This window comes from Oxyura jamaicensis, chromosome 5 (assembly GCF_011077185.1).
Source record: "Oxyura jamaicensis isolate SHBP4307 breed ruddy duck chromosome 5, BPBGC_Ojam_1.0, whole genome shotgun sequence".
NCBI classification, from domain to species: Eukaryota; Metazoa; Chordata; class Aves; order Anseriformes; family Anatidae; genus Oxyura; species Oxyura jamaicensis.
This window is the reverse complement of record NC_048897.1, coordinates 61,682,748-61,709,365: the sequence shown is the minus strand read 5'-3', so window position 1 is coordinate 61,709,365 and position 26,618 is coordinate 61,682,748. Positions and strand designations below refer to the sequence as shown.

The 26,618-nt window shown below is 39.2% G+C and overlaps 1 protein-coding gene across 3 annotated transcripts in view; it reads left to right on the top strand.

The window, feature by feature from the left end:
- The window catches only part of DENND5A (DENN domain containing 5A), a 48,436-nt gene extending 27,468 nt beyond the window's left edge, over positions 1–20,968 (top strand). For 2 of the 3 annotated variants that reach the window (XM_035329063.1, XM_035329062.1), the window contains 11 exons: positions 1,951–2,035; positions 3,450–3,534; positions 4,536–4,664; positions 8,560–8,681; positions 10,619–10,764; positions 11,231–11,349; positions 12,516–12,697; positions 13,563–13,645; positions 14,872–14,995; positions 16,049–16,217; positions 16,905–20,968. In XM_035329063.1, the coding sequence (XP_035184954.1) occupies positions 1,951–2,035; positions 3,450–3,534; positions 4,536–4,664; positions 8,560–8,681; positions 10,619–10,764; positions 11,231–11,349; positions 12,516–12,697; positions 13,563–13,645; positions 14,872–14,995; positions 16,049–16,217; positions 16,905–17,088 (1,428 nt within the window). In that variant the 3' untranslated portion in view covers positions 17,089–20,968. Of the gene's footprint in view, positions 1–480; positions 1,924–1,950; positions 2,036–3,449; positions 3,535–4,535; positions 4,665–8,559; positions 8,682–10,618; positions 10,765–11,230; positions 11,350–12,515; positions 12,698–13,562; positions 13,646–14,871; positions 14,996–16,048; positions 16,218–16,904 lie in introns of those variants that run through there. The other variant, XM_035329064.1, reaches the window with a different exon arrangement.
- Positions 20,969–26,618: the final 5,650 nt, after the last annotated feature.

The following is a 26,618-nucleotide window of genomic DNA, read 5'->3' as shown; positions in this document are numbered from 1 at the left end:
CAACATTAGCTGACCTACCAATTCTTCCACATGCAAAGTGAATCTGCACCTTCCTTTGCCCAAAGCAGTGCAGGAGAGTTGTAGAATGTAGGGTCTGATGACCAAAGTAGTCTTTCAGAAGGCCTTTGTTGTTCCTTTGCCTGTCTTGCTGCTTTCTTTAGGCTGTTGTCTTTCCCCTTTTAGAAATAGTTTGTGTCATCATTGCTAGTTGAAGCTAGAGCAGAGTAACATGATGGTAAAGGAAGTGGGCAGATATCTGCTGCATGAGTTCTTACATCCATTGTGATCGTTGGCATATATTTGCTACAAGATTCTTTGTTTGCTGCTATATGTGATCTTTTGCAGTTCTCCTTGCCATGGCAGAAAGATGCTGAACACTAGACTGTGCATGTGTGTGTATGCTTATTCAGAGAAATACTGTTTTCCATGTAACCATTCCCCGATTGATGTTTTCACGTTCTCTTTTTATGTATTTATAAGACTCACAATTCTGGCTTCCCATGTTGGATCTGTCAGGTATTGAGGCATTGGGCTTTTCTGAAAATTTTTTTAATACCTTCACCACAAAATATTTTCAATAAATTTCTCAACACAGATAGAAAAGACACTTAGTGCTTTATCTTCTGGAGACAAGCTGTTTCATTTGGTATAGATAAAATGTCTTGGAATGAGCCATCATGACTGTTAGTGAGCTGTAGGATAGAATTGATTAGAGAAGTTTAAATATATATATATATATTAATTTTTTGACTTTCAGAGCTGAACCGTAATTACTGCACTTCAGGAAGGTACTTACATGATTTTAGATGTGACATCAATAGTACTGAATTGACAGCTCTTGCTTTACAGTCATGGTTTCTTTCTGCATGAAGTTGTAACTAAAAGTTTGGCTTTATAATACGACGGGTCTTATGAAATGCAGAATTGCTAAATTTTTACTGGGATTTCCAGTTAAATATTAATTTAGGAAGATAATAGCTAATAGTAATTAATTTTCTTTGTAAATCAGTCCAATTAATGTGCTGGAGAGACCCTACTCAATTAACACTGCCTTCTGTGGCTTTGCTAGTCTTTGATGTATCATGCAGAACATTTTAAGATGAAACCAAGAATCTTGTATTTTGCCAATGAAATATTTCCTGCCTTCTTTTTTTAAGTCACCTGAGGTTTAAGAAAGAATCATAATGAGCGAGATGCACCTTTTTAACCTTCTTTGACAGATTAATCTTGACCTAAATACTGCATCCCAAACTTAACTTTAAAGTTGTTTCTATAATGTGTAGAATTAGAGTATTATTGCTGATAAGTTTTTGTTGTCCTACTTGTGTTTTGATTTGTTTTTACCTTACCGTGTTTGTAATTATCCAGGTCCTTTACCTGATGAAATTGAGGGAAATCTTTTGAGTTTCTGCAAACTGACAGCATGCATCTGTAGCCCTGAATTGCCCTGAAGGGAACAGATACGCAAGACTTGGTCTGGGTGTGAGATGGTTTACCCAGGCTGGTTCTGTGCATCTTGCCAGCTCGCTGCTGGAGAGGCAGGGAGGGAAGCGCGTAGGAAAGATGACAGTCTCAGTCTGAGAACTTCGCTTATGCATAATGTTTTACAAGGAATTTAAATGTTTTCTTGTCAAGTTGATGAACAATCGTGTTGATGAAGCTTGGCTGACTTTCCCAGATTACCGGAATCATTACATTGTAGTAGTTTTTGACTGTGCTTTCTTTTCTCATCCTCTTTACAGCTCCCGAGCAGCTGAAACTTGTCTCTTTTTTTTTTTTTTTTTTTTTTAATTAATGACTTCGTAGGAGAAACATATTTGAAGCAAGCTTGTTGTTGTTGTTATGGCTGATACATTCTATGATGATTTAAGCCTTTTTATCCAGCTTATAGTTATATCTCCTGAATCGGAATCCTGTATTTTGTAGTAACTAATATATTTTTAATTCTAGGGAAAGTCTGCTTTGTGGTCTCATCTGCTACATTACCTTGAAAACAGACAGAGAAGAACTACATCAGGCAGCTTCAGTACCTCAGGTAAGGTTAGCTTCTACTGGAAGAGGATGAACATGCAAACAAAACAGCTGAGTAAAAGCTGCCTGCTGATTTGCACCAAGTAAAGATTGTTGCCTTGGAAATAACCCTTCATAAAATATAACCAAATCGAGTATTCGATTTGCTATGGAATTAATATGGACCTGATTTATTGTCTCAATATGTTTTGTGGAAAATTAACATGTTTGTGATTGCAGTAGTCAGATACCAGAAATATCTGATGTTTCAAAGACAGACTTTAAAATGGATCTGCTCCAACATAAAATCTTCCTTATAACCTATAGTCATATGGCTTCATGACTGACAAAGCCTACCAAGGCATAGATGGGGCTGGGGGAATGCATGTAAGCACACAAAATTGTGTTGTACTTCCTGAAATTTACATTGTTTCTTAAAAAGAAGAGTGAGGGAGGGCAGCCAAATGGTAGTCTTAACTGATTTTAAAATAAGTCACCTAAAAATGCAAAAATCACTTAAGAAATGCATTGTAATTTTTGACATAGCAAATGTTGTAGTCAAAGTAATATTGCACGTAAGATCCATTGATAATGTTTTCAAGATTATTAGTGTAATTTTAAAATGCTACTTTTTGTGTCAGATGGGTGTATATATAAGGTATAATTTTGTAGACAGAACATTGTTTTTTTTTTTTTAAAAAAAATGTATTTAAGTTTCTATAAGCCATTTGCTTAGCGTGACTTAAGACTTACAGGGTCTTGTACATGTTGAAGTCTCCTGAATGTCACTTGGTCCTGTGCACAGGGCTTTTTGCGTATCAGATGGAAGGTTGTGCCTGTCCTAGGCTTTCTGACTTGGGACTCGGGGCAAGGAACTATATTGAATACATGATTCTAGAGTGAAGTTTGAAATATAAGGGTAATAATGTTACTTAAATTGCAAATTAAGACTGTTGATGTTACAGGAGTGTGCGGAGTGATAGACTAGTTTAACATATGGTTGCGGTGTACAGAGTAAAATGTTGAACACTGTTTTCTAATGTCAGTTTGACCATGAAATAAAATAGGGTAGACTTCAGAAAATAATACTTGATTAGTATATGTCTTAAGCCACTTGATGTCATACCAATTTCAGCTGAATTTAAGCTCATTAATATATTAATGCTCACTGTGTGCTGATCTGCATAACCCTCTGTGTAGCGTATCGTATTTTGATGTCATTGGAAATGGAGATATGCCACAATATCCTTGCAAAGCTGTGACTCACCAGAACAGCAAGAGTGCAGTGGGGTTCATTACTTGTATGAGTCTTTTAAAATAAATAAAAATTTAATCACCCCTTTCTACATGCAAGTTGGTGTTAATTTACCTTCTTATATTGATTTTTAAAATCTTTAGCTGGTTTTCATTAACAGAAAATTCTGTTCTTCTGGATCTAGGAATACTTCTTGATTCAGAAAGGAGAAAGTCAGATACCAGTCCAGCCATGTCACCTCTTAGAATCTCTCTCGTCCAGGATATGAGGTGAGTTTGAATTATTAAAACCAACACACCAAAAACCCCATGAGACTTGCTTGCATATTTATTTTTGTGTACCATACAGGATGCATGCATTTCATACACCAAGAGGGGGATGTGGGGAGGGAACTTTCTGAACCATTTTAAAGTATATAGTGCAACCTTTTCACTGACTTTTACAGAAACATATTTCATACTCATTCATTGTCACAGCTACTGGTTTATAGAAATAGACTGCAATTTTCATCTTTTTGTAATATTTTGTATTGTTTTATTTCCACAGAAGTGTGGGTGTAGCATATGTATTTACCTAGTCATTTCCAAGTTAGTTGTATAATTCTGAGCTAAGTCTTGTTTCTCAGTGAAAAAAGCAGTGTAAAGAACTTGATTAATATAAGGCATGATTTTGTCTAACAGATTTAGTATTGCTAATAAACAACTATAACTTCTGCTAGATGCCCTTTCTTCAGTACATAAAAACAAAAAATGCAGAAGTTAAAATCCCTTCAAAATGAATTTATTCTTTCCTCCTTTTTTCTTCCCAAAATCTATCTTTTTTCAGTACGAAGGAGTGAATTGAGGATTTTCAAGGGTCATGCTTGTCCTTTCAGAGCATACCGTTTGCATCTTGTACATTAGAAAAGCTACTATTGAGCACTGAAAATATAGTATGTAAAAAAAGTAGGATGTAATTTTCCAAAGCACTCAGCCATAAATATTGCAGAAAAGTTCCAGAATGCTTCTTAAATCATGTGAAGCAATGGGCCTGCTTTAGAATTTTATAAAAGGGTACTGCATTGCAGATTCTTCTTTTTCAGGCTCCTATTTTTTTCCAGCTAGATATGCAAGGAGTTTAGCTACTGTTGAATATTAAGGTGACCTCTTTTTCCAGTAGTTCGTATGATATTTTGCATTTGTGGCAAAATCCCTTCTTCAACCTAGCTTGGTTTGAAAGAGCCATCATGCTTTGAGAATAATGTGCAGTGTCTTTTGTTTCGTTCTTTCAGGCATATCCAGAACATCAGTGAGATCAAAACAGATGTTGGCAAGGCCAGAGCCTGGGTTCGTCTGTCTATGGAAAAGAAGTTGCTGTCTAGGCATCTAAAGCAGCTGCTTTCAGATCATGAACTCACAAAGTAAGATGGTTTATCTTGGGCAAAGCTATTAATAATTAACCGTGTTGTTTGGCTTAAAAACAACAACAAAAAAAATAAAACAAAAAAAAACCATTTTGTCATTTCCTTAGTATTATGCAAAAAGAATGGAACAAACTAGCTTTCCAACCATGTCTCTGTACCTGTGTATGAGCTAGTTCAGAACCACAGAATGTCTGAGCTTGGAAGCGATCTTCAGAGATCATCTAGTCCAACTCCCCTGCTCAAGGAGAGTCACCTAGAGCATGTTACACATGAATAATAGTTGTGGTGTTATGATTTACTTCTGGGGTTCAGATACAGAATCAATTCTGTCAGCAGTAGACTTTCTTCGGTTTGGAGTTAAAAATTTCATCAGTTGTTAGGGATTAAATCCAGTAGGTCTTAGGTCCAAACTCAACTACTTGGAGTTAAGCTTTTTATCTCAGTGCCCTCTCTGTAACTGTTTTGTTTTCCTTAGGTTTTCTGTTTTCACAGTGCATGGCAAAGTGCAGCTTAGATCCTAGTTGCAGTTCTGTCACAATATGAAGAGTGTAGAGTTAGATCCAGATGTTCTTCTGTGGTTCTGGTTAGTGTGACTCAGTGTGACTGTTCTTTAGCTTCTCAATTCTGTTTCCACATCTGAGATGTTTGTTGATTATGTTCTCCTAGCCCCGTTCAGTGCAATGTAAAATAATGTAGATACAATCGGCTTCTGGTGTGCTTCAGGAGAGCAGATGAATGGTGTACACCATGAAGGTGGCTGAAGGCTGTGTTGATCAGTTTTTGCATCTCGTTGTGGGGTAATAAGCTTAAGATGAGATCTGGTAATATCTTCTGAAATCTTCCATCTAAATCTGCCAGAGCATGGCTGTCCACATCTCTAAATCAAGCTGTCTTGCAGGTTCGTTTCTCTTCTTGTACACAGAAAAGGCTTTGCATTTATATCCTGCTTAAGAACAGGAAGTGAATTGGTTTCATAATAGTCAAATATCTGCTATGATGATCCATTTTCTGTTTCTATTACTTCTAAACATTTCAAAATGCACAACTTTCAATTCTTTTGATTATATATGAAATCATACAAAATTTATGGAAAGGCCCAAGCATTACGACCTAAAACACTGTTTAAAGAGCATTTGATGCTGCTATGGGAAGAAAATAAGAGAAGTGCCTGAAGTACAGGGTGTGGGGTGGGGTGGGGAATGGACTTTGAGAGAGTTCCAAATTCTGCTGGCTTAAACTCTGTCAAATCTGTGCTAGTGCTTCTTAAATATGCATGTTTGAAAGGCAAAAAGAGAAATGCTCAACACAAGGGCCTGTTTTCTTATAATGGCAGTGCCCAGAGCACATGCACTTTGTATTATTATCTTTGTAAACATAAATATCTTTTTAAGCAATTGCACAAACCGAAGTGCAGGCCACATTTAATACAAATTACGTAATTTCAGGAATACCAATCTGAGGTTTATTTAGTATAGCCTGTTCAGTAAAAAAAAAAAAAAATATATATATATATATATATATATAGCTAAGAAGTTTGGGCATACTTTCTGCTGTGTGGAAATCGTGGGATCTCGTGTTTGTCCAATCCAACTTTTTTTAGTAGCAAGTGTAAAGCTAGTAATTGGCTTTAATCAAAGACTTCTTTCTGGAGACAACCTAACCCATGCTGTCTCCTCTTCCTCTACTTTTCTCCTGCCAAGATCACCGTGCCACAAATGTCTTTGCCCAGAACCTTGACTGCTAACTGTTTGAGGTTTACCTTGTGTTGAATTATGCTGGGCTTTCTGATAAAGCTGTAGCCTTCCTCTTTTCTTTCCAACAGTGTGCAAGGAAAAGCTGAAGGCCACAGTGAGGACAAGTAGTAAAGCTTCTTCTGTCTGTAAATTAAGTGAATTAACAGTCTGTTTCAGGTTGAATTTGGCAGTGCACATCCCATGCGAAGCAAATGTTGGGGCTGGGGGGGAACTCTCAACACTAGCTAATGCACTGTTCATCTATCAGATTGTGGTTCTCCCTCACAGGGACAAAATAGCCCAAGTATGTTTAGAATGGAAGTGACAAGCAACGGAGCAACTTGCACAGAAATTACACTGATTCTTCGTAATCCCGGGTCCTTTGCACTGTGTATTTAGTTATCCAACTTAAGGGCATTCTAGATGGTTTGGATTAAAAGTGTTTTCCATTTTTTGTTTTTAGAGGAAGCAGTGCCAAGTTCAGGAAGGTGCTAAGAGGATGCAACTTCTGTCACTTTACATTTACCGTGATGGAGGCTGGTTCTGTTTTGAATCAACTAGTTGCTAGTTGTTTTATTTAACCAATTCTCTTCATTTGGCATTTGCTAAAAATTAGAGGAGAAATAAAACGAGTTTCTTTCTAGTCTGTGGAGGGACTAGAGTTAGAGAACAGAAGGAAATCATTTAGTTTCACTCTGAGACCTTACGTGCACAAGTAAACTGAGAAATCTTTTCTCCTGGAAAGACAGGACAGCACATACCATTGTGGATAGGCTGTCTAAGTACGTGCTTCGGACTGTTCAAATACAACACAGACATGGTGACCCACGAGACGTTTTTGGACTTGCTAACCCTCATGGCTATAGGCAGGCTATGATGATTTAAGACTCAGCATCTTTACTTCCACTGAATATTTCTCTAGTGTTAATGTTTTTTTATGTAAGTGAGAATGTGTTTGTGCACATGAGTTAGTTATATTGATGCATTTTGCAGACTTCTGGCTAGTAAACTGCTTGCTGACTTCTTTGTAATTGATATCTGAAACTGAGGAAAGTTGTCAGGACGCCCTCCTGGCAGGAACAACCATCCATTGCTCTGTCAGTATTTCTAATACCTAATTCATACATTTGTGGTGTTTTGAGTGTTTCTTCTAGTCTCAGTTGGATTTCGATGCATCTTGGCATCCTCTTTTATGATAATTCACCAGTATTATTTATTGGTTTCATAATTAACCAAAACGGTGGTGGTCTCTACATGCAAGTGAGAAACTTTAAGAGTATCTTCCAGTCAAAATTTTTGCTTGAAATGTCTTGTAAAATCTCATCAAGGTTTCACAGTTGCAGGTCTTGCAGTGTTAATTGGCTAATGTGCTTGAGTAATGTATGTAAGATGATTTCCTTTTAGAGTACGTTTTTCTGCATCGAGTCTCCACTAGGGAGGGAAGGCTACTGCGCTCCACCTTTTCATAGTTCCACGTAAAAGAAGTTGCAGTTTTGTCTGGTGCTACAGTCCTTGTAAAGAATTTTCTACCCAGAAGAAGGGGAAGAGCAGGAGTTTAGGTCCCCTCTACGTGCGTGTGAATGTGGTTATCTCAAGAGTTGTTTGCTGTAAATACTGAAGCTATTTCCTAGCTTAACATATGGGTTCCTGAAGACCCTGGGATATCACTTATAACCTAATACAGGTAGATAACCTCAGTGCTTGCCCTAGTATCCTTTGAAAAGAGTCTTCCAACTGTCCGGTCTCGTGTGTGCTGAATGGCCATCCCCTGACACCATCTCCTGAGAACTAGCTTGTGAGGACTCTTTACTTCTGTTCTAGCGTTTCACATTGCCAAAAAGGTCAGATTTTTGTTTTTCCCTGAGGAAGTACAAAAATCCTTCTTCCTTTTTTGAGGAATTAGACCAAAAGGCCACCTTAAACCTTGCTTTCAAGTGACAGAAAGTAGTGAGAAATACTGGACTGATGCACTTGGAGACTTCAGACTTACAGTGTCTACATATCTTGGCACATTAAATACTGTTGGCTCCACTAGCATCACTTGTCGCTTGTAATTGCTTGCACATTCCTCATAGTTTACCTAATAAATATGCATAATAAAAAACATTTCACTGAAAGCATCGTGTTACTATGACAAATTATTTGTTTTACTTTGTCAGAAAACTCTACAAGCGTTATGCATTCCTCCGCTGTGATGACGAGAAAGAACAATTCTTATATCATCTCCTGTCATTCAATGCTGTTGATTACTTTTGCTTTACCAATGTTTTCACAACAATCTGTAAGTATTTACTTTCCCTGGATCTCTGATCTCCAGATCTGGTTGAGTACTTATCCAAATTTCCAAGCAATTCTGAGCCATGTTCTTTTGTGTAGCTGTTCTGCTTTCTTTCTGGTATCCATCTGTGTATGCTGCATCCCTGTTTCTATAACCTTTTCTGGTGGGTAGTAGTGTTCTCCCCATGTCACTGAAGACATTTGTTTCTAACGTGGTAAGATACAGGCAGCTTTAATCCTTTTAGATGTGGGAAAAGTACTCAATAGAAAATTTTGTGGTGGACTTGTGTGCACCATACGAAAAACAGTGTGGATTTTACATTTTCAAGGTAAGAATATTAGCTCGATGCACAGTAGGAATTAAAAAAGAAAACAAAATACCTTTCCTCTTTTCATCCTCAGCCTAGCTTGCCACATGCTTGTCTCTGAGTTCGGGATTGCTAGTCAAATGCCTGCTGAGGGCTGCACAAGAACTCTGCAATGCATTCAAGTGCTTTTCCATTTTTCCTATTTTCCTATTTTTTTTTTTTAGCTGTTACTGCTGACACTTTAATGTATTACTGAGTTCTCATGCACTTTTGTATGCCTGCTGTCACAGGACTTCACTAGTAAGGTATAAGAAAAGACTTCAGCAGCGCTGAAGCTGGGGTTGGAGGTAGGTGAAGGGACCCTTCTAGCCCCATGGTAAGAGCTATCCTTGCTGTTACATTTTGATTCCTATTTTTGTGTCTTAAAGACAAAGCAAACAGATCTAAGCGAAATAGTTCTTGGACTTGTGGACAAGATCTGGACGAGGTTCAGGTCTGGTCTGCTGGACGCTTTTGTCATTTTAAGACTATCAGCCCAGAAAATAGAAAGGGAGGCATTTTAATTCATTCTTAAATGCCACAAGCATCAGGCATCTCAGAAAATCCAAGTACCAAATGCTTTCTTGAGGGAACTGACAGCTGAGGAGATGTTGAGTGAGAAATTCATTAAATACCTCAGCTGAAAAGTGCTAACTACAACCCATTTGTGAATGATAAAGAAAAGTAAATTGCCAAGGAACACAATGACCATTTGGATAATTGGATTTTGCTAGAGAAGCAGTTTGGTTAATAGGGGGCCGTGTATGAGTGGCTAGTTGATGGAAGAACATAGGTATTTCCATCTGCCTTCTGAGTTAAAGAAGGGGCTTTCATTCAGGTGGTATATTGAATTAGGCACTGGTAGACGAGGGGACCAGAAAACATTTCAGAATGCATGTGGTGCCAGTTAAAGGGGAGGAAAAAGTTGTTTATTCTTTTTAAAATCAAACCATCTTAGCATAATTAAGAGCAGCATGGTACAGAAGAACTTGCAGTATTGTTATGTGTTTTCACTGAAATTGTTTAGCCACTATAATGAATACTTCTGCAAGCAAGCCCTGCAAATAAAGGTTTTGGTTACTAGCCGAGTGCGAATTAGTGTTGTGTTCTGTGTATGTATGCACACACAAAAGCAGGCAGTTTGCATCTGAGCACTGAGTTGCATGCTGAGCTACAACCTAGTCCTGGATACACACGCACTGTCCTTACTTGCTTGTCGCTAAGCTGGGGACAAACAACTATCTTCATCATATGTTTTGAGACTGGAAAATGAAAAAAGACTGTATCCATATGGAGGCATTGTCCAATCCGTGTTTCTTGTCATTTGATGGTATTTTGCTATCAGCTGTAGTTCTTACTGACTCTTAATGTGTACGCTTCCTGATTGCCACTAAGTGTTTAGTAAGCAAGTGCTGGTATGATTAAATAGCAACTCTTACGTTTGTGTGTTGAGTGTGGTTTGTTTTTCATATATTTCATGGTAGTACAGGATTGTTACGGATTGCTAGTACATCTTTTTCTCTTCTATTCATTAAAAAGATTGCATTATTATCCTTTTTCACTTTTGAAGTGTTATTTCTTCTTGTGTTTGCAGTGATACCATACCATATATTGATTGTTCCTAGCAAGAAGCTTGGCGGTTCAATGTTTACAGCCAATCCTTGGATTTGTATCTCAGGAGAACTGGGTGAAACAGGAGTCCTGCAGATTCCCAGGAACATACTAGAAATGACTTTTGAGGTTTGTATCAATTGAAACAAGAATAGTTCAGGTGTTTTTTCATTCAGTTCTAAATTCTCCCCTTGCAGTACCATCTTGTAGAACATTTTGTATCTGTGGTCTTTGTGGTTACTCACAAATACTCCTGTGTCTGTACATTACCAAGTTTAATCCATATTTAATACTATGCACAGCAAAAGCACTGACAAATCCATAGTGCATTGACAGATAAGACTTTTATGAAAAATAAAATCTGTATTGCTCTCTCTGTTGATCAAAACAGTATTAAGAAAAAAACAAACCAGAACAAAAAAGCAACAACAAACAAAAACAAATAAAGCAACCTACCCCTAAAAAACCCAGAGTGGGTCATTCAGTCAGAAGAAGAGCACCACACTTCTGATGACCTGTGTCAGCATTTTCTCCAAGAGTTTACTCATCCTCTCTGCTGCTGTTTACACTGACAAATTCTTTGTTTGATTTGCAGTGCCAGAACCTGGGCAAACTGACCACAGTGCAAATAGGACACGATAACTCAGGGCTGTATGCCAAATGGCTAGTTGAATATGTTATGGTCAGAAATGAAATAACAGGGCATACTTACAAGTAAGTATCATCTTGACATTTCGTGTTGGGTAAGTAGAATTTATGCAGGAAGCCAGCATAAGAGGACTTGTTTGCTTAGAAAGGTCTTACCTCCTGGGACTCTGTCTACAGATGCTGCTACCTGAAGGCACAGAAAGGTCATTTGGCTTCTGGCATTAAACAAGTCATGATTCTTACAAAATTAAACAGTTTTCAGTTTGCAAATGCTCACATCTACCTTCCAAATATTGGTGAGAAGATGAGTTCACTGTTATACATCTTAAAAAGAATCTGCCTTGAGCCCCAGGCAGAAACAGCAAGTTAGCTTGCTGCTTACCAGACATGGGTGATGTTTTATATTATGGCTGAGTGCTCTGCTAGAGAATTTTGAACACAAGCTTAAATACAAGGGCTAATGAGTGTTAGAAACCTATATTTGCACAGTGAAAGTAAAGGAACAAGATTTACAGTAGGAATTAATTTGTGTTAAGTACAGTATGGTTTAATGCCTTGTCCTTTGTTTGGAGAAACTTTTGTACTCATGTTGATGAGAAACTGGTGGGTAAGTCCACTCAGTTCTTTATGCAAGCTTACTTGTAATGAAATGAAGAGGCAAGATGCTATTTTCGGATGCGATTCAGTTTTCTGATTGAGCTAGTTAAACTGCCATCAGTATTGGTTCACAGAAGGTGGTAATGAGTAATGAGCAAATGAACATGTATTTTTTAGTACCCGACTTAATATCCCAGTTTCGATGTAAGTGTTTGTGTTTTGGTGTTTAAGTAATTTATTTAATGGTGTTTTTTGTGTGTGTTGACTCACCAGTTACGTAAAGTATTCAATTAAAGTGTCGTTCATTGTGGGTCTTTTCCTTCTACATTTCTTCTCTCTACAGCCCTCAAATCATGCACTACATGTAGGACACAAGGCAAAATCTGCCAGTTTGCTTTGTAGATTGTCTAGTGTGACATTTAAGACAAACCCGGAGCTGAAAAGTTGTTTTACTTTTGCTCCCTCTGCTGGCAAAATCCACATCCAAGAATTTGTTCATTAGTTGTTAGAGTGAAGTATTTCTAATAAATATAGTAGCAGAATTTGGATTTTTTGCAACTGCAGTTGAAAGTCTTTAGCATAGAATTGAATCTGCGTTGAAAGACTCGATCCAAATATCTGCTTTATGTTCTCAGGTTTCCCTGTGGACGGTGGCTTGGAAAGGGAATGGATGATGGCAGCTTAGAAAGGATCCTAGTGGGAGAGTTGCTGACTTCCAACACGGAGGTTGATGAGCGGCAGTGTCGAACCCCTCCTTTGCAGCAGTCACCAAGCATGATCAGAAGATTTGTCACTATATCACCAAACAATAAGCCAAGTGAGTGGTGGGGATTGTCCTGTAAGGTTTTACATCATTATTTGTGGAAACCTGCTTATAAACACCAACTGGAGATTTTCCTGTGTTTTAAAATCACAGCCTGGAGAGGACCTGTGAAGCTCACTTAGCTGGATTCTGAGCAGGGAGTTGAGCTAACTTCTGAGTTAGAACAGGTTGCTCAGGTTTGTATCTACTCAAATTATGAAAGTCTCCTAAGCGGAAGGAAGGTGTCTCTGGGCTTCTGCTCCAGTGCTTAGCTATCCTACTTTTTTTTTTGCTGTTTTTTTTTTGTCCTTGCTTTGTGAAATGAGTACTGTGGAAGAAGACAAATTTGTTGTCCTATTCTTCACAGATGAAAACGCCTGCTAGTGGTTTCTGTTCATGGGTGTTAGTTTTCTATTGAGGTCACTGTTCTGTGATTACCCTATTCCTGATAAGTCAGGTGGTTATTGTGCTCCCAAGCATCCTTGGGTTTAGAGGAAACTATCACAGGATGTATTTCCAAGATGCCCAGATTTGGTGGTTGTAATCAAGGAATATATCCTTTTATATCCTTTTCTTACCTTTGGGCCTGGGTCTGCAAAATCATGTAATTATGTAAATACCCTTTCTATCTGTTGTTGCGTTGAAACATCACAGTTATAACTTTGATAGGAAAAACAAACCATCTCCAATTCTACCTCTTCCACAGTTAGTAAAAGTAGACTTGGATTTCTATTGCCAATAATCCGTCACCTTTTCACTAACAGCACAAGTTATAGTGGTTTGCATGCCTCTTCTCTCTTGTGATATGCCTTATCCCTCATGCACAGGTACAATTTTTAAAGCACTTACAAAGTGATTGGAAGTATTCTGTATTTTTCAGAGTTAAATACTGGTCAGATACAAGAAGCTATTGGTGAAGCTGTCAATGGTATTGTCAAGCATTTCCACAAGCCAGAGAAAGAGGTGAGGACTTCCATTGTGTGTGTAGTGGCACTCCTGTCCTAAAACTCACATTAGTAAGTGTTGGAGAATACGTACCACAAAAGTTTGAACTTGAAGGAACAGCCATCTGTGTCTGAAAATTCCTTAAGCAGAGCAAAAATGAGATATGGAGACTAAGGCATTGAAATAGTAAATCATCAAGTACCTCCTTACCGCTGCTAACTGGAGCATTCAGTTAGATTTAAATCTAACGTTGTGATATTTGAAACTGTGAGCGAAATTCTGCCCAAGATTCTAGCTGTACCACTTTTAGGAATGTTGCTTCCTGTTCAGTTTGTTGTGGATTAACTGCTGTTTTATCTTCATTGAGTAGTAATAAGGGGTTTTTATGTCTGTTTTGCACTGTCTTGGCCACTTTTAATATGAAAACCAATGGAGTGTTTAAAAACAAACAAGAAGACCAAAGCAAAGCAGAAATGTTCTCAGAGACTCAGTAACAATTCTGAGTTATATAATCACCTTAGCTGGCGCAGCAGTTGTTCCCTGAAACAAGCTTAAGAAGTGTGACTTTGTCCAAGTGTTGAAGTCCAGCCTTTGTGAGAAAGAGTGGTATGGAGCAGTGCTGCCTACTTGAAAGTCATTAGTTTAAATTTTTATAAATTGGTCTGCCCATTCTTTCTGCACCTACCTTTCCTAAATTCAGGTAGCATGGCCATTTCCTATTCGGTCTAATTCCGATTGCTGAGCATACTTACACAGTAATCCCAAGTGGTCATGTGTTGGTTTTGCGGAACAGAATTTACCCCAATCATCTAAAGAAGAATTGTTATTCTTTGCCTAATTTTTGCATTGCAAAAATTGCATTGTGTTGTGTTCCTTGAAAGCCTGAGGTACTTGCTACAGTGGACCTGTGGTCATAATTACTTCATAAAAAAGGGAAACATTAACTTCCTGTGCAGTGGTCATTACCCTAGGTAAAACCTGCTCACTATCTTGAACCTTTTATGGTTTCATTTGATGATGGCAAGGCCCAGAGATTGCTTTCTTCAGCCTCATTTTGAAGGATATCAACAGATTTTTGAATGCTAAGGGCTTATGAGAAATGGGCCATCCTGTCTGGGGTCACTGACTGGCAGTATACTGTAACTCTGTTTATTTAAAACCTGGTTTAATAAATACATATGATACTTCTTGTGTCTTAACTGCCAAACTGAGATAAATGCTTGTGCTTTGTGTGTGTTTGGCAGAGAGGCAGTCTGACGCTCTTGCTGTGTGGAGAAAGTGGACTTGTTTCAGCTCTTGAACAAGTGTTTCAGCATGGATTTAAGTCACCCAGGCTCTTCAAAAATGTCTTTATTTGGGACTTTTTAGGTAAGTGTGATGAAAACATAACAGAGCCTGTTTGTGTCTTTGAAACGTATCCATCTGTGTTCCTTATCATTGCCACTGTGTCTCAGCTGGTGTGAACTAAATACTTGTCAGAGGCATCTCAGCAGCTGAAATGCTTTAAGAGCTCTTATGTCCTCATATTGTTGAAAGAAAAGAGCATCTGTCTTGTGCCAGAGTTGACACTACTTGCACAGTAATTGGACTGGGTCCTTCTAGTAGCAGTGGTGTAAAATATCCTAGTGTGGAAGTTTTTAAACAAGGTGGTGAGTTGGCATATGGCAACCTTGTTCTTAATTCAGCATTGTGAAAGCAATAAATTGTGCTTTTAAGAGGTTGGGTTGCCTTATAAAGCACAAGAAGTGGATCTAGTGCTTGCTGTCGGTACTTAAATGGGCATTGTTATAAGGGGTTTATAAGGATACATTTTTCAAACCATGCTCTGTTTCCTTTGACACAGAGCTGAATAAGTCAACTGAGTGCACAAAGAAATACACAAAAATACACAGAAGAATATACTCAAGAACTGCACAGAAAATGAGTTACTTTTAATAGTGTTTCTGTGTTTTGAATAGGCGTTTTAACATAATTCTTGACCTTATTTTCTCATATTACTGTAGCATGTCAAAGTTAGATAGTAAAACCACTTTAGCACTGCTCAAGGGAAAGGAAGTACAATTCCAGTTTTACACAGGGGGAACAACTAAAGTGACAAAAAAAAAAAGCCTAGACATAATCACCTAGGAAACTCATGGACAAGCTTTGAATCCAGGCCTTTCAACTTTAATTGTACCCTGCATGAACGACTAAATGACTTTGTGCTGGTTTGCTGTTTCTCAGATATGGGCATCATATAGCCTTATGGATTTGTGCGCAAACTTATGGGGAAAGCATTATACAGTGGGGTATTTTTAAATTTAATCATCTAAATTTGAAGGTCATTGTGCCTAATGCTTTATTACAAGCACTGGAGCACAGTATTTCAGCTATTTTAGGACTGCTATTGCACTGATGAAATTTTTCTACTATTTTTTTAAGAAAAAGCACAAACATATTATGAGACCCTTGAGCAGAATGAAATGGTCCCAGAAGAGAACTGGCAGACAAGGGCCAGGAATTTCTGTCGCTTTATCACTGCTATCAACAACACACCTAGAAACATTGGGAAGGATGGCAAGTTTCAGATGCTGGTGTGTCTTGGAGCCAGGTATAAAGGAATTTTTTTTTTAATAATCTTTTAATAAAATGAAAAATATATTGCATATTAGTAAGATAAAGCCACACAGTTGCTGGGTTTTGCAGTTTGGTTGTTACAAAGTTCTTTGTAACCAAAGAAGAATCAAGTGAAGGAGGCGCTGACCAAGTTCCAAGGTATTGGAATTATGGGGAAACTAAGATAGGCAGCTGCGTGTCTTAGAGCTGAGCAACCGAATCATGAGAGAAGGGTACTAGGCTTGTGTGAATAGCCTCCCTCTCCTAGCTAGCAAGGCTGGAAGATAGAAGCAGAAAAACATCAGTCACCGAGGCCTCTTAAGCTCTTGACTGGGTGAAATCCCACCCTCCAACTACTTGTTGCAGGAGTTGAGTAGGAGAGGAACCAGGACTATTTAGGAAGCCTCTTGACTCCAAGGCATTGGAGCAGGTCAGTGACACTGGGCCTGCCTGGGACTTCCAGGCCTCCTGGGAGACACATGTTTTGATGTGAGGGTGAAAAGCCTAGAAATGCTTCTCTTGCATGAGGATGTGCCCTACGTAAACAAGTGCCACAGATAGTTGCTTCCCCTTGCCCACCTTATAAAAGTATATGGACAAAATGGTAAGTCTATTTGATAGGCAAAGTACAAAAGTAATTTCACTGAAAATGAGAAATTAACTTGGCTTTATTTTTCATCAGAGACCACCTCTTGCATCACTGGATCGCCCTGCTTGCAGACTGCCCGATCACAGCACAGATGTATGAAGACATAGCACTAATTAAGGATCACACTCTTGTGAATTCTTTGATTCGAGTGCTGCAGACCTTGCAGGAGTTCAACATCACGCTGGAGGCATCTCTTGTCAAAGGAATTGATATATGACCTCTTGTCCCACAACAAAACAAAAACCCACAACTATGTTCAAAACAGCAACAACAAAAAAGCAACAAGGAGTGAATCACGTTAGTATGCAAGAGTTCTGTCTGCCAGTACATTGTATCGTGAACTTGTTCATGGCCCTAAAATACAACGTTGACTTTTCTTGAAGAAAACTCCAAAAATAGTACAGGCAAATGGATAGAAGCTGTAAACTCAATGTAAAAAAGAGGATTTTGGTATAAATCTATTTTAGAGTTTATTTGCTGATTTGCTTTTTACACACTTTCATGTGAAAGAGATAGAGATGAGTATTGTGCAGCTTATTTTAAAGCTGCAGTATTTCCTTGCCATAGAAAATGTGCAGTGAGCCTTTCAGCATTCTGTGAACTTGCCTTCAGATATGCTGTATGTCATAGACCCCAATATATACGCTCCATTTCTGCTAAGAAGGTCATTCTATAGTTTTTAAACTAATATTTTATATATTAACATTATTACCAATGTTTGATTTTTAACGTGTTGGGTCACTGTTCTGCTGCAAGGGAACTACAGATTCTCTGTGTGCTTTTTTAATAGCTCCAAGGCACTGACTTGTCAACAAATCATGTTTTTTCCTTTATTTTTGTTGTCAGTATTATTTTTAGTGAATTCTGGGAGACTGAAATGCGCAGAGAGTGAAGTAATATTTTTCATATTGGTACATAATTGCACAGAAGAAATTAAGCGTCTTTTTTAACTGATGTTTTTTATTTATTTAACCGATCATTGTGTTTTGTAATGTTGTCTTTAAAAAGAAATCTTCTATGATACAACTGGCTATAGTATGTTGCAATTCAGAATTAACAGTGCAGCCCACTTAAATCAAAAACCTGGAATAAGTATTTATGGTGCAAAAATGTTTCCACTTGAACCATCCTTTTGAAGTTCGATATACAGTTGCTGCTGGTAATTCTCTTAACTGCTAATAAAGAGGAACATGGGCTTCCCAAATGCTAGATGATTAAAGAAAGATGTTTACGCCCCCACAAAACAATAATGGCAAACCTTTATTAGTTTGTTTATATCAGGATTCTTATTTTTTCTGAAATTACAGTAAAGAATAAGTTTTCTTTCCCTTTTAAATGGATATATCTGGAGTCCTGTTGTCACAGCCTGCTTCGTTTGACATGTTTTTGCTTTTAGCAGAAAGCTTTAGTCCACTTCTACAATAAAACATTTTGAAAGTTTTATTTATTGAAGAGCTGGAAATCGGTGAATGCCCAGAGACATCTCTGTTCATTTGAATCCTCTGATAAAAATCTCTTTGAAGTGAGTATGTGACTTAACAGGCTGAATTATCAGCATCACAAATTACTGCACAGAAATTCAGGACTGTATTTAAGAGGTCTCCACTGTATAAACTTATCTCAGTGTTGTCCTTCTTTCGAGAAACAGAGTCCAAGTTTTTCAGTTCATACGATGTTGTAGTAGCTTTTCTTTACCTACAGATTAGTGACATCTTGTTAGTTTCATTTCCATAACTTACAAGTATAGCACATGTATTAAATCTTTGACTATTTTTACTTTTGTCCTATTTATTTCATTATTAAATGGAGAAGTTCTTTTATCACTACTTCTTTTTTCCTTTTTTTTAATCAGAGCCAGATTTGCATTATCAAGATGCAAAGGCGATGTCCAAGCCACTCCATAGGCTGGGTGGATGTGAATTCTTTTGTAACATGGGGCTTACAGTACCATTTCATGGAATTATTCTGTGTGCAGTTTCTTTCAGTCTTGGAAGGGCAAAAATACTCTTTAGTCTGAGAATTTCATGTATTCGACGTAATATTTTGGGAGAATCTTTCTACACTTGCCCCACATTTCTTATTTATATGGTAGTTTTTTATACAGTGCTTTCAGCTATACTTATAGTGGTTCTATGTAGGCCCGTAGGTTTCGCAGTGAGAATGTCTGATGAGAAGAGGGCTGGATTAACCGTTTTGACCTTATCAGATTAGTTGATCCTGTTAAAACCATATCTCTATCCTAGAGCAACTATGGATTAATTTGGTTTATATGAGGTAGTTAACCCTGAACTAATGTTTTTTCCACACTTGTTCACTTCATGTGGCACAGTAATACTGCTCTGATGCCTTGCTTTGATGTGTATCTTTTGGGCCTCATTATGGCCATGAGATACCTCGGGCGCGCATGGGTTAGGGTTTGCTCACATGGTTCCCACATGGGGGGTTCTTGGGGTAGCACCTGAGAACCAAGTGTCCATCAGCGGTGATGCCGTGTGCTAGTTGTGCAGATGCAAAGGAGATCTTCTTCCTGGCTCCTCAGTTACTTTGTTTTCCACAGGAAGGACCATTTCATGATAGACACTTCCTCACAGGGGTGACTGTGCTTAATCCTAATAAAAGATAAAGCACGTTTTTAGCTATGGACTTGAGTGAAGCAAATCCTTCTAGACTTGGAAGAACAGTAGAAGGTTCAGGAATGTAGCAGAAAAAGTACTGGTTTTGTTGGATTGAGGGGCCACCAAGGAAGACAGACATTTTAATATGGCTCGGTAGCCTAGGCTAAAGTTTTGGGAAGAGAATTGGCTGGCATCTCTTAAGCGCAGTTTGGTCTGTAGTAGCAGCCATAGTCCCTATTGCTCTTTGGTGATCACCACAAATAAGCCTCCTTCTCTCACTGATGTAGCATCAGTGCCACTGAATCACGTTTGGATCCGGCATTTACTCCTTCCACGTGACTGTGCTGAATTGGATGACGCTTATGTAAAGAATGAATGGTATAGCCACAGGGTTTTAATCTTTAACGAGGACGTTGTAAAATCCATCTCCTTTCTTAAAATTGGCATTGCATTTTTTGTTCGCAAAAGAGCTACAGTGTAATGCAACCATAACCCTTTTTCTGTTAGCGTTCTAAAATAAGGAAGCAGGTTTGGGAGGTTTGGGTTACTGTGGCTATACTGATTTTTATTATTATTATTGCAATTATTGGGAAAATATAATGTTTTTTTAAACTTAGCACTGAGAGTCATGTGAGCACACATGCAATCTGTAGGTGATACAGAAATATAATGATAAAAAAAAATAGTTCATAATGCAGTAAATACAATGCTACATTGACCAAACATGTTTACAGGCTGATACCTGATGTGAGGAAAAAACAGGCTATTGCCTATAATTACTTGTTTCTTAGATTAATGCTATTGGAGTTGATATAATACTTTATACAAAAATAAAATGCAACTTAATAAAGACTTGTTTGAAATACTATGATAAGTTTATACAAGAAAAAAAAAGCCTTTATCTGCCATAAACTTAAACATCTGACATTCTGTAGCTGAAAACACACTAATGAACTGAAGACTATTCCACAACTTCTTCCATTATCAAGAGTATTTTCCAAATTGTTGAAGTGAGACCTACTAGCTGGAAGTTCCTTATTTTTGATGTGTTTTGATTTCATAAATATGTTAAGGTTTTGTTTCTGCAGTGAAATTATTCAAAGAATTAACTTTTTCTGTATATTGTCAACAGATTTTTGTCCATAGTGCAAGATGCTATAGGATACTTGAAAATACTTGAAGATATTGTACATGTACTTCTCATCTTTGTAGGTTTTTTAATATCTTTAGATTGGCTGTTAGAAAAAGCATCAATACCTTATAAACTATATATTTTACTACGTGGGGAAATCACTGGCTTGTTTTTTTTTTTAAGGGTGGGTGTTAAAGTTTACATTATGATGAGAAAACCAGGTACTGTTTTCCTTTTCTATTTTTCCTGTGACATTTGAATCCATTGGACATTAAATGTGAATTGGACATACAAATGTTTTACAGGTGTAGCTCATTTGCTGAATTGCAATAAAATGTCTTCTAACGTGAGAAATAGCAATAATGTGCTATTTTCAGAAGCCTTTTAATGTAACATGGCTAATCATCTTTCCCTTTTGCCAGAATGCAGGTACGTTTGGGATTTTGATGTCTGGTTTCATGTGACGTTCATGAGAAGCCCAGCTTCCATTATCTTCAGTTTATGCTGTAACAATTAAGTTTATGACATTATAGTCTTGTTTCTGCTTTGTTTTGAACAGTTTTGTATTTGATCTGTTCATCCGAATGCCTGCCTCCCTCCTTGCACCAGTGTAGTGTTCTCGCGTGCAGTCGTCAGTCAAACACATCCATCAGTGGAAAAGATGCCTACTCAGTAATCAGAGAATGAGGAAAACAGGAAGGCAAAGGAATTGATGTAGAACTTGGAGAGCACCTGAGTACATGTACAGACGTGCTCTACTGTATGCATTAGCTTTTTTGCTACCTTAGAACAGCTTCTGATCCTCATATTCAACGAAGTTTAAAGGCAGTCTCAGAATTTTAAGTTCTGAAAAATACAGTCAGTCTCCGTGTACTGTTTGCTCAACCTTTTCCTCTGTGTAAGTATCCATAAAGAAAAGCAGAAATTACTGGAAATGTTATATGATGCTTCAGCTATAAGGTTAAGCAAGAAAATAGCACTGTCCCCATCTGAAACTGTGACCGTGGCTACATCTGTGGCACACTGTGCCCAAGCAAAATTGCCTATATTGCCTGTTTCCTGCTTGTTTCATCCTATCTTTGCCCATGGTAAGATATAACTTGACAGATTGTACCAGAGCTGGAATTACTGGGTGGATGGGTCGTGCTGGGACAGAGGTAAAAATAGGCTCCCTTCTTTATCTTTTCATTCACTTTTTTTTTTGAATGATTTGAAGTACATAATGACGAAGTGGAGCCCTGTGTAATCTTTGTTCATTACATACCACTCTGCTTATCTCACCTAGAAACTGGTTCTGTATGCCTTCCTGTATATTAAGTCTAGTTTCTAGATTGGATTGACCAGTAAACAAATGCGAGCATATCTCACTCGTGTAACTTTTCTGCTGGAAGTTTTTTATGCCAGCTACGTGAGAAGCAGAGATAAAGTCAGTTTTATTCATGTTCATCTCCTGCTTCATCCAAAATATAGTCTCCAGGGCGTTCTGCTTGAGCAGAGGGTTGGACAATTATCTGTCTCCACAGATACCTTCCAGCCCCACTCACTGATGCTGCGGTCCCTCCCCATGTGCAATGGCAGGAACAGGTAAGAACACAATGCCACTTCCCCCACGTGGTGTGATCTCTGCCATTCCTTGGTAGCCCAGCGTCTGCAGGAAAAGAGCTCATCTTTCAGCTGCACTGTTTTTCCTGTGTTTTAAGGAGCTGCCTTCTCTTTTGTCATCTACAGCTGGAGAGACTTGCTTATTGTTCTGACCTGCTTTATAGCAATGGGTATCTTCTGCTTTAACAAATACCTGTTTTGAAGCTGACAAATACAAAAAGTAGCATTCTCTGCTTGAGAACAAAGGTAAGTTAGGACTGTTCTGAAATAGGTGGGATTTTTACCCTGTGTCAAACTCAGATCATTACTGAATGTTCTGTACCATTCAGGAAAACACAGAAGGGAAGGAGTTTTATTGTTTGTTTTGGAGATATGTCTGATTCCTTCATCTCCTTCTCTGTTTTTTGTTTGTTTTTATCCCACACACCCTGGTCTGTGTTGGAGGCTTTTTTAAACAAAGTGAAAGAAGAAGTTTTAAGATCTCTCATGGGGGGAAAGCACATCAGTGTTCCTGAGTTGTGACTGCACCACGAGCCACTGGTGGTGGTGTGCTGTGGACTCGCTGGGGGAGATGCTGAGAGGTGAGCTCTACCTGCCCCATGCTCCAAGGAGTGTTTTGAGCCTTAGACAGGCTTGGGGGTATGGTTGTGAACTCACTATGTGCTGCCAAGCAAGTCACAGCTGTGCAAAATGCCAAGCTTGCGTGTCTTGGAAACTGAGTCTGACATCTTCCTTCCCTGGGCTTATAAGACCTGCTGCTCCTAATTCCTCTGCAGGGTGCTGTGAGGATGTCCGTGGGGCAGGCCTGGATGGAGCTATGAGGTAAGCACAGCTTCAGAAACGCATTCGCTTCACTGTGGGTGGCCTCCGATCTTCTCCCAAGGGGAAGGAACAGAAAGAGCAGGGGCCTTGGTGAGCAAAGCGTGTTGTGCAACTGCTGCCTTCACAGCACTCTGCCGTGTGCCAGGTCTGAGGTGATTTTATAGGTGAGGCTTAATGTCAGCTGGTGAGGAGTCTGAGTGTTAGGCAGGGATTGTCTGCTGACTAACTGGTCCAAACCCACTGCGTTTAGAAATGTGCTTGCGTTATGATTTGTTGGCGGAGATACCTTGGAAAGTTCTCTTGACATAAAAAAGAGTTAGTTAAAGAACTGCATGGTGCAGTTGTGTACACATTACTTCACGTAAGAGAAAAGGGACTTTATACTATTAAATCATGGATGTGTATTCATTAATAAACGTACTTTATTAAGCCCTGCAATAAGCAGGGTACACTTTATCATAATTTCAGTGGCAGGTGTTTTAAGACAGATCCTACAACATTTGAAATATCAATATATCTGATGTTTATTTTGAGGAGGTTTTTCTACCAGTGGCATAAAAAGACTTAGACAAGGAGTATAAGTTCCATGAGAAGGACTTCTAGACTGCTTGTGACGAGAGTACCCCCGATTTTCTCCCTGAGGTAAGCCTCTCCCTGAGGTATGTCCCTCTCACACTGAAAGGCACTGTTAAATTGCACAATTGAATGCTGACTACTGAGGCTGTGTTATTTTATGTAGATCTCCACAACAAGACGAGTAGCTTGTAAAACCATTGGGTGCTAGGATGGAAATAGTGCAAAACTGAGTGGTTCATCTCAAAGGAGTACAGTTGTTCAAAACCCAGTATGCCTAGGGAGATGAGATCTTGAAACTAAAGCTCTGAGACATAGATGTGAAAGGCTTTGGAATAAATAAATATTTGAAGGTATTCTTTCACCTGTATGTCTGCCCTCTTCCCTTTTTTCACAGGCCTCCCACCCATGTTCAGCTTCTGTCACAAGCACTCATCACGCTCGTTTGGTTGTGTTAAATTTTGGGTCAATGTGTGCTCAGCACCAGCAGACCCATTACTTCTCACTACATTCAAGTACAAATGAAACAGCATTCTAGATGTCCTCAAGTGAATATTTGGTTATCATTTAGTAATACAATTTAGCAAGGATTATAAAGCATAAGAGCAGTTTGTTTGTTTTTATCCCAAATCTTTGGTCAAGTGTATTCAACTCTATCCAGGAGTTCAGGTGCGGAATTTCCCCAGCAGTTTCAGTATCAGACTGCTCTTTGACAGCTTAGTCTATATCCTTTGGTGTGAAGCAGCTTCAAGCGCTATTTAGTTGAGTGGAGGGCAGGGGCAATCGTGGATCCTTGACTGTGGAATAGGTTTTTCGGAGCAGCAGGCAGTGTTTGTGACAGTGTTGTAGTCGCAGCAGCCCTTGTGGTCCAAAGAGGTCGGACAAGGTTTGCAGGAACAAGTGCTAGCTTTTGCAAGATTATAGCACAGTGTGCACATAAGTACAATTGGGAAAAGCAGGCAAGCCTTCAGGAGTACAAGCCTTTCACCAAAAGAAAGCTTTTACTTGTAAACATCTCTCCCCAAAGCCTCCATGAAACATAACTGAATGGCACTTTGGTCCACGCAAGCTGAAAAAACTTGGTTCAAAACTAAAATGCTGTCAGGTGCCTAGAGGAGCAAGAACTTTGCCATTGATTTTAGGATCAGTGTGTATAATGTATGAAAATACTCTGTTAACATATGCTTCTTTGTAAAGTTTTACTGGTAGTTTTTCTTCTTGAAAATCTGTGGTGTTATTTAATGTTGTTAATTGCTGAAGAAAAACAGTCGGTGCTGTTTGGGTTCTGTTTTGTTGAAAAATTGTTGCTATTTTTTTCTTTCAGCATACTTAAATGCTTAGCACTCCATCCATTTCTAGCTTCCCCCTTCCAGTAAAAATCTTCCTACTCAGTACTTGTCATCTCTGTCACTCTGTAGGTGAATAGAAACAGTTAAAGAAGGCTACGGAAAGACATCTGAGTTAGGGTCTGGGCTTCAATCTGTTTTGTGTCTTCAAAGAGATGTTTTAATGGCAATCCTTCATCATAAACAAATGAGCATTATATGTTAAAATATAGCTAAGGTCTGTCACAAAGAACTTCAAGATTTGTGTGTAAGACATAGTTTGATTAACCAAGATAAATTTAATATTGTTCCTGTCTGTTTTCCTTGCTGCGTGTTGAAATCTTTTGATCTAACTGAGGCATTCCTAACTATTTGTGTCACTTTTTTCTTTTAGTTTACAAAAGGAAACAAGCAGCTTTGCTTTTACTGTGTCTCGGAAAGCTTTGGTTGTATGGGTTGTTCGGCTCTTCGGAGTCTGTTTTTCTGCATGCATCGATGTTTTGTCTGTCCTTGTGTCTGGTGGCGAATTTTAACTGAATTAATACTAGTTGAGCTCCCTGAGGAACCTTGAGTGGAAAGTGCTAAAAATGTGTAACAGCTTTTCTGTAAGGTGGCTTGTAGTCGCCTGCTTCAATGGGAAGTGGCTGTCCATGCATGTGGGGGGATTGCTTGGGGAGACACCTTAATGGGCATCCCCTGGTGAGGTGCGTGGATCTGTGAATTCCCATCATAAATGTGACTGCCTATTGATGAGAGCATGGAAACGGGCGAGAAAGTCTTCGTCCCTTTATTACTTGGTCAGCAAGGGGAGCTTTGGGGTATGTTGTGGAGCTGGAGAATCCTTGGAGAGTTTAATGAGCAGCTTTATGCATTTATAGATGAGTTTGACTGGGGCTGAAACTGCCCACGAGGTACAATAGGTTGTTTCTCATTGGATTTTAAAGGGGGATAACTTTGATCATTTCAAAAGCAATGAAGCCTGATGCTCCAGTGAGAAAGTGGTAATTTATAGCTACCATTAAGGAAACAAAGACAAAGACTGGGGGAAAGTTTCACCCTGAAGATTTACTAATGTGTATGAACCACCCTTACAACCAGAAATAGCTTGGTATTTCTCACAGAACAAAACAAAAGGGAGAAGGCGGGGAAATGGGGGTGGGAGGGAGGGGTGGAAAAGAATACCGCCTGTCTTCCCTTGCACCCTGAAAGGTCGCAACAACACTTGGGAAATTATAACTGCAGCGAATAATGGATGGGCCAGCGTTACCTGCCAAGGGAGACGCAGCTGTGAGAAAGCCCTGGCTGGGAAAGGAGCGGGGCTGGCGGCGGGGCGCTGGATGCGCGGCCGTGGGGCGCTGGATGCGCGGCCGTGGGCCGCAAGCACTCTAAGCACTGCCCTGCTTCGGAGAAACGCAGGCAAGGCTCCACCGAGCTGCGTGCACGTGGGTCGTGACAGGGTGCAGACACACGGGCTCCTCGCAGGGGCTTGCCCCTGCCTCGAAAGACGGCCCTTCGCGGGCCGCCTCGCAGACGGGAGCTCGCCGCTGGCAGCCAGCGTGCGCGTGTGAGGTACTGCGGTCCCTCGGGGGAGCGCCGCTTCCCCGGGACACCTGTGTTTGGGGGCCGCGCAGGTGCTGGAGCGCCCGTGCCGCGGGTGGGCGGCTGGCTGCCTGCCTCG